The sequence below is a fragment of the Trachurus japonicus genome, chromosome 1, assembly GCF_045865225.1.
Source record: "Trachurus japonicus isolate A0001 chromosome 1, Traja_1.0".
Classification (NCBI taxonomy): domain Eukaryota; kingdom Metazoa; phylum Chordata; class Actinopteri; order Carangiformes; family Carangidae; genus Trachurus; species Trachurus japonicus.
In genome coordinates this window covers 4,285,121-4,293,313 of record NC_140907.1, presented here as the reverse complement: position 1 = coordinate 4,293,313, position 8,193 = coordinate 4,285,121, and the positions used below count along the sequence as shown (strand labels likewise).

At 40.2% G+C, this 8,193-nt stretch overlaps 1 protein-coding gene across 1 annotated transcript; it reads right to left on the bottom strand.

The window, feature by feature from the left end:
- Window positions 1-190: 190 nt before the first annotated feature.
- On the bottom strand, window positions 191-7,702 carry tmc7 (transmembrane channel like 7). Its single transcript, XM_085792670.1, has 16 exons — window positions 7,539-7,702; window positions 5,886-6,150; window positions 4,975-5,123; window positions 4,643-4,798; window positions 4,468-4,553; window positions 4,234-4,379; window positions 4,007-4,154; window positions 3,083-3,265; window positions 2,592-2,737; window positions 2,295-2,409; window positions 1,834-1,931; window positions 1,335-1,518; window positions 1,076-1,206; window positions 764-919; window positions 600-678; window positions 191-450 (listed from the first exon to the last, which is right to left on the bottom strand). The coding sequence occupies exons 1-16, from the start codon at window positions 7,552-7,554 to the stop codon at window positions 253-255; spliced, it is 2,256 nt and encodes a 751-aa protein (XP_085648796.1). The 5' UTR covers window positions 7,555-7,702; the 3' UTR covers window positions 191-252.
- Window positions 7,703-8,193: the final 491 nt, after the last annotated feature.

The window sequence follows — 8,193 nt, the reverse complement described above, 5'->3', positions numbered from 1 at the left end:
ATCAGCAGTGACTGTTTTGGTTTAAAAAAATACTTACATTGCCACTTCTTAATTGGTTTATGATAAGATTGTCAACAAGGGAATACTGAAAAAGCATTTGCATTTGCTTTTTAGCAGGTCTAAATAGCTAGAATAAGAAGTTTTAGTGTTTTCACAATAAAAAAGAGCATTTAAGATTTTCATTCAAACAGTCTCTCAGTTCCAGTATATTTATCTGCTCTTGCATTTGGTCAGTCATGTTATGTCTTTGCCTCACACATGTGTCGAGGAGTCTGGAGGTGGGTGTGCGAGGAACACAGCTTCGTTGAAATTGTTGGAGAAGCTGGTGTGGTAGCTGGGGCTGCTTCTGCTGCTGCTGCGGGGCTGAGGCTTGGACACGGGGGATTTGATCGGAGAGAGCCTCTGGGCCTGGCACAGCTTCTGGATCAGGAAACGTTTGTCACGACCGTCCTGGAAAAACAATACAACATATAGATTATAGTTTGTAAGAATAAAAAAAGAATTAAAAAAAAGAAAGAACAGATAAGACTAAAAAGAATAAAAATAAAGAGAAGGTTTATATGACCACATCATGTATTCTTGATCTTGAATAAACCTACCATGACCAGCTGATCCCTTAGTTGGCTTATAACTCTCTTGTAAGCTCCAGCAAGGGCAATCACATAAAACATGGCCAAACTGCAGAGGAAATAAAAATACTCTTTAAAAATATGACCAAATAGAGAAAAAAAACATTTTTTAAAAGATCCTGAAAGAAACATACCATGTTATAACAAAAGAGGAGACAGCAAAGGCCTCTGATGAGATAGCAAGGAGCAGTGTCTGAGCTCCATCAGGTAGCTGGGACACAGTGGTTGGCAGCACCTCCCAGGAGGTGGTGTAGTTAACAAAAGGTCCACAGGCCTGGGAGCAGTTAATTCTGTTCAAAAAGGAAAGTCAAAAAGCAGCAATGACTGACTCTATATATTTAGCCATTGACATACAGACAACATGAGAAATGTCACATTTCAATTTATTACCTCTGATGTCAAAACTGGAGGTTCTATTAATGTAATTAAAAATGGTCAGTACTCACTGTGCTACACTAACAATGACAGGCATGCAGGCCAGAGCCAGGCCAATCAGCAGCACGCCAAGGAAGAAGAAGTTGGAGCTAGAAGCTCGAAACGGACGTGTGGCTGGTCGGCAGTTATTAATCAGTGATACCTACCAAGAAAGAAAAGAAAGTTACAAACGTAAGAAGCTATCCGCCTCATTTGGAAGGTGACAGAATATATATATATATATATATATATATATATATATATGTAAGCAACAAAAAAAAATGTAAAAACCTTTTTGATGTAGAATATGAAGAAGTATTTGATAGTGCAGATGGCAGGCAGCATCGGGCAGTAGAAGGTGCCGATCCAGCAGATTGTTTGACCGTAGACGATTTCTAGCACATTCTGAGGAATACCAAACTCCTGCTCGCCCCACCACTTGGCCAGGCCACACTCACAGTACTTCACTATGAGCCTGAATGAGACAGAGCAACGCAAGAACACAGTTAGATATGACTCAGAGTGAATGAAACCCACTGAGGGAAAAATGAGAAAATCAACACAGGTCAAAGGAAAAAAGGATGCAGAATTAAACACCATAATGTTTATATTAGACAAAAATTTTAAGTGAATGCTGTAAAATATTTGTCAACACTGATATAGAGACAAAATATGCTGACAGACATATCGTCAAATGATCTAAGTGGGTATATACATTAGATGAACAGATAAGAAGTTTCTATTAAATTGATGAAGGTGTAGTTTTTATTTGGGCACAGTGAGGACTTACTTTCGCGGAAACTCCACAAAGATGGTGACCGCAACAATGATAATGAAGTCAAAAACGGTGAGTTTGTACATCTCCTGTCCGACACGGGTCTCCCAACACTGTGGACAACAGCAAGGATACCAACATAATGCATAACATTAGTTAGGATAGAGTTTACACTGCAACTGCAACAAAATACCTGGATGTGATGGACTGAATAAATGTGGAGCTCAGTAGCCACGGAAAACCAGTTATATCAAGATTTTTTTTAAAAAAAAAAGGGCAAATACCACTGCTGTTACAGAGGCATAAATGATTAACAATCTGAAAATGAACTCTTAATATTGTTTAATCAAAATCATTAAGCGGTTACCGGTTCCTGTGTTGACACAGAGATACAGTAACTGTGAGTTCAACACTGCTATCAGCAGATGACTGAAAGAAGCTATTGTGTGCTGTATTGGAAATAAAAAACAACTTACAGAGTAAAGCACATGGTTATAGCCACAGAGGCAGGGCTCCGGTTCACATGTAGTGATCTGAGACCAGAGGGAGAAAAGCAAAACCCCAATGCTGGTCAGGCGCATGAAGACACAGCTGTGAAGAAAGAGAGCGAGAAAAAGAAAAGGCATTCAATTTTAGCCATTTGCTTCGGCTAATTTAGCTCAAGTGTTTCAGCATGTGTATCATTCCCTTTAATCTTTGCTCCCTAATGCAATTAATTCTTAAGTGAACAATAAAAAGCTATCGAATGGTCAATAAACAGAGGGCCACTGTACCGCATGAGAGTGAAGCGGATCTCGAAGGCAGGAGAGTAGTCCTCAAAATTGATGATAATGGAGAAGAGGAGGGGGGTGATGAAGTTGGCCAGGGTAATAACGATCGAGGGAAGATACTCGTAGATCAGATCCACGATGAAATTCACCTGCCAAAAAGCAGAAATGACACTGAGAGCAGATATATTTGATGTCTACTGATGTCAGCAAGAAAGATCTGAGGATGTGGAAGAGTCTCCACAGTTTAATTCGATCAAATATTTTATGAACATCAGCAATATCAGTATCAAGGCTATATTTATTTAATCATATTTTGAAATTCAAGGCAGGTCTGAAGTCAGTTCAAAGGGATTTCAAAAAAGGAAAGAAAGGATTTATTAGTGTGACTGTACTGTGATAATTATATGAAAGAGTTCAAGTCTGATTGGAGTTTCTGGAGAAAAATAATGAAAGAGAAACAGACATGATTATATCAGACAGTAACGTGTCATTACCTTTGTGTTGTTCCTCTGAGCTTCCTGAGAGAAGGCAGTGGCTACATAAATGCTGTAGAAGCAACAAGCCAGCACAGCGATGACAAAAAGGTTGAGGATGAGGCGGATGAAGTAAATCCGACACTTCTCTTTGCGGGTGCGATCTGCTATTTTCTGCTTGATCCTCTCTTCTTCCAAATCCGTCTGGGGATTTGCAGTTTTAAAATGAGGCAGGTAAACATTAAATGGAAAAAGCAGTAACACATTTAGAACATTTAAGACATCTTACACATGTACTGTATGCACTATCCAAAAAGAAAAAAACACAAATGTTAAAGGAGACATGTTAAAAGTGTAATGGGCTGGGAACTGGGAGGTAATTTTAGATTATACTGTAGAAAGAAACAGACATGATACATGTTTATCTATGTGTGTTCACCCAATAAAGGTTCAACTGAGCTTCTCTGTGAAAAAGGCCTCCTATTTAACGTAAAGGGATAGTTCAACATTTTGGCAAATTGGCCCATTGCCATAATTCCTATAGTAGAGTAGGTTCGCTACCTATAATTATCGTTGCAAGGTATTTTTAGAACGGCGGAACAGAGCCGCGAGCTGCTCAGAGCTACGCTACGGAGGCTAATGGAATTTCTTGGTTTCCCTCATCAAACTCATCAAATACACAATCCAACAACTCCAAAACGCTCTGGTGGACAAGTTGTGACCTGCACATTCACCACGCTATGAGATAATTAAAAATGGAACGTTATGAGACAGAGTTGTTTTCGAGGTAAATTCATGCAAAACCGCTGATGCACGTTCCCGTCAGGAGCAGTTTTTCATCAAGCAGTCTCTGCATTTACCTCCTAATCCTAAGACTATAGGAATTATGGCAATGGGCCAATTTGCCAAAATGTTGAACTATCCCTTTAAATATAACCAACTGACCTTGAGCTCATAGAGCAGACTGCTCCTCTTCAGCTTGGCAGCATTATGGTTGGTGATACAGAAGTCCCAGCCGGCAAAAATCTTGTTGCAGAAACTCTGGAAGCGATCCTCATCTTGAACCAGGCTACGTTTGAATCCCGTGGCAGACCTCGAAGACAGACACACACACTCTCAAAATCTGATAGATCAAATCAATTTCACTCGTCATAATGCGCTCCGTTCAGTACCTTTTAACGATCCAGATGAGACTGAGGAACAGGTATCCTATAGTGGCCAACAGGTACGCCAAAGGCAAATTATAAGTGATGCTTGGAAAGTGGATTTTGTCAACCTTGTAGTAGCCGTAGAAAAGATAGGTCTGTTCCAGAAAGCCCTGCAGGTGCAGCACAGTTAGGAGGTGAGGAAACCACATGGAAACATTTTTCTCCACAGACCTTTTAATATAAAGCACAAGGACTTACTCCACCAGACAGCAAATCTGTAATATGTTCATGAAATATAACCAGGCCTCGTCGAGCACTGCTTGGATACACACTGCACAGGCTGCCTGTGAGGAAACAATTTGAAGGATAAGACCATTTAACGCTTAGTTTATGCTCTCGGGTGGGGGAAAAAAAAAAATCTGTGTTTTCTCACCATCATTCTGGTTGTATGTTGTGTTCCCTGAGGCATGAGGGGCAACGATGATAGGCAACATGACGAAACTGAACATGAGCAGAAAGATGATCAGGTTGAGCATGACCAGGAAGCGCAGGAAAGAGAAGTAAGACAGGATCCCTGTGCCAAACATCCCTAAATGAAAGTGAGACAAAAAGAGGAAGGAACTTAACAACAACAAGAACCATACTTGGTACCAAAAGTGTGTTCAATCATTTCAACCATCCTGAACAGTACATGTGGCTTGAGAGTTATGAGGCTGCAGAGACAGTTTTCTGGCAGTGGCAGCCGTATCATTATTCATCTCTCACCCTCGATCAGGTGGATGTCTCCCCTCCACAGCTGCAGGGAGCTCAGCCATTCCTCGGCATCATCCTTCAGCCTCCTCAGATACCTGCGGGTGCTTTTCCTCCACTGTCCCCAGCTGCTGAGATCTCCAGCCTCCTCCAGACGCTGCGCCCTAACGGGGGACATCGGCAAATTCATCGTTTAGCAGAACGAGTGAAACAGGAAATGAATAACATTATACATTCTCAGTAACTTTAACCCTCCTAGTTGTCCTCCTGGGTCAAGGTAGGAAGGACGAAGGGATAGAAGGAAGGAAGGCAGGAAGGACGAAGGGAAAGAAGGAAGGAAGGACAAAGGCAAAGATGGAAGGAAAGAAGGAAAAAGGAAGGTAAAGATAGAAGGAGGGAGGGAACAGATTGGGTTGATTGGGTCAAAAAGGAAGGAGAAGTAAGGACGAAGGGAAGGAAGGAAGAAAGGAAGGAAAGAATGGAAGGGAACAGATCAGGTCAATTGGATCAAAAGAGGAAGAAAGTAAGGACAAAGAGGGAGGGAAGGAAGGAAGGAATGAATGAATGAAGGAAGGAAGGGAATAAGGATTGTGGAAAGAAGGAAGGGGAAAAGGAAGGAAAGAAAGATGGAGGGAGGGAGCAGATTCGTTCAAGGAAGGAAGAAGAGAGAAGGAAAGAAAGATGGAGGGAGGGAACAGATCAGGTCAATTGGTTCAAAAGAGGAAGGAGTAAGTAAGTAAGGACGAAGGGGAGAAAGGAAGGAAGGAAGGAAAGAAAGAAGGAAGGGAATAAGGATTGTGGAAAGAAGGAAGGATGGAGGAAGAGAACAGATTGGGTCAATAAGGAGGGTTAAACAGGAACAGATCTGTTCAACACGTCTTCCAGGAAGGTGGAAACTAAGGAGACCATAATAAAGTCTTTCCTACTTGTCTCTGCGTTTCTCAGCCATGGTCCGGGCCAGTTCCCTGATGGCTCTCTGCTCTGTCTGACCCTTCGGCTTCTCCTCCTGTCTGTTGATTGTGTTGGCCCATTTCCAACTGCCAGAGGAGCCGACCCGGGACTTGGAGCTGCTTCTTCGCTTGGTGCCACTAGCTGACGACTTCCTGCGGTACAGCAGCGACTGGTAGCTGGGCAGCTGATCCAGCAGTGGGTTACTACCGGTAAACTTCCCACTGCGATCAGTGTAGAACACTAGGAAAGGTGAATCAACGTGATTAGATCTTACAGAGTTAAACTACTCACAGTCAACTATCAAGCACTTACAGTTACAATATGGCTAAAACTGACACAGTCCTTAACTGACTTTATGTTGTGACAGATGCTACAAATTTTTGGGCAATTTAAAATAAAGCTGCAACAGATAATCAATCAATCAATTAGTTGAACAAGATTCTGAATAATAGATACTATGGTGCTACATATAATATAATAAAATAATAACAAAACATCCCATATTAAAGCATAAGATATATCCTGTCAATAATAAAGAATATGCATTGTTAATTTGTAAAAATGTACATAGATTTCATGGTGAAAAAATAATGATTAAATGTTTCAGGCATGTTTTGATTAAAAAGTAATGACCATCAGAAACCTATAAAATGTATCAGCTTCTCAAATGTGAGGATTTTATAGGCCTATTATTAGTCACAGATTGAGTTACAATTATTTATTTATTTATAAACCATTAACCTAACCCATGAATAATATCATATAATGTACAGTAGCCTATGTATTTTGGATACTGATTAGTGGTCAGGTCATCAGGATTATTCCAAATGTATGTTTTAAATGACTCTCCATGCTTTTTGATATACAGTTTGTCCAATACCTTAGATTTTTGCATCATTGTTTCAGTACAAATTATTATTTAAAAAAATTTTTTTCTGAAGACTAAGTTTTACTATGCTATAAATTATTCTCTCCCAGTTTTTATTATTTTGAATGCGACTGATAGATGTAATGAAGTGCTGCCAGTCAGGCCATATAATCGGAAAGGATTCTTGTCATTTGTTTATAATGCCATTGTGTTCACTGCAGCCACATGAGGTCGGACGTCCCTGAGCTTTGTCCTGTCATTTTTTTCCCCATAGAAATCACAGTGAGGAAGCTATTCTGGATAATTTACCGCATTACCACTAACAAATCAAATCTATTACATGAAAAACATCCAAGAAAGTGCAGGTAAATTGCTTTAAAGGTTTCCAGTGCGGGAAACAAACACTTTACGGGACTAAATAAATGAGTCTCCCTTGCTTAGTAAGTACTGTATCCAGACAACGACACAGAGCCGACAGCAGAGTCAGCGAGAAAACCACCAAGAGAGAAGTTTCGACACGGGAAATATGCTGAGACAGAGACGGGTTAAAGTTAACTCTCGGACCTCTGCTCCTTCTACTCCTCTGAACAACATTTATCAAAGCATTAAGGAAGTTGTAAAGTTATTTTCTAGCCTGTTGTTGGCGGCGAGGTAATCTCTAAAGTTAGAGGCTAACATGACTAGCCTCTTAGCACTGATGTTGAAGAAAAAAAGCTAGCTACAGACATGATAGACAGACTCGGACTAACTCCGTGTTTACCTGAGTCGACCTCCATGGTTTCCTTTTCTCATAGATCAATCGTAGCTAATTATTGGAGAATATTACGGCTGGCAAGCAATAAACCCACAGACTTGGTCAGCTGAGAGTTGAGTGCTCAGCTGTCAGGAAGATAACACAGCCTTCCAGGAAACCACTTCCTGAATTGTGGATCCAGCTCCAGGAGAGGAGCCACCGTAAGCTCATACCGACACCGGTGTGGCCGCACTTCACTCAGCTCCTTTTGATGTCAATTTAAATCTCATTGTTCAACATTACTAGTAGGCCTATCAATGTATTTAGTCACTTTATATTTAAAAAAGAAAAGAAAAAAGACGAGCATCATTGCTAGTTAAATGCAGTTAATTAAAGTACCTACCCATCCACAGTTTAAATAATAGCCTAAATGATAATTGTTAGACTTTAATTGTATTAAACTCGACTTTAATTGTATTAAAGTGTAAGTGAGACCAAATGTATCCGGCTACTGCTGCTACTACTAGCTACTACTACTACTACTACTACTAATAGGCCTAATAATAATAATAATAGCCTAATAATAATCATGATGATATAAACCCCCAGCATACAAAATATAAACATACAAAATATTATATAATAAATAGTTAAATCGTTTAATTCAGAAACCATCAGCAAA

Coding starts and splice junctions, on each gene's coding strand:
- tmc7 (XM_085792670.1), bottom strand. Junction 4,799..4,974: donor AGACATCCACCTGATCGAGG/GTGAGAGATGAA, acceptor ACTTTCATTTAG/GGATGTTTGGCACAGGGATC. Junction 4,554..4,642: donor AACATACAACCAGAATGATG/GTGAGAAAACAC, acceptor GTTTCCTCACAG/GCAGCCTGTGCAGTGTGTAT.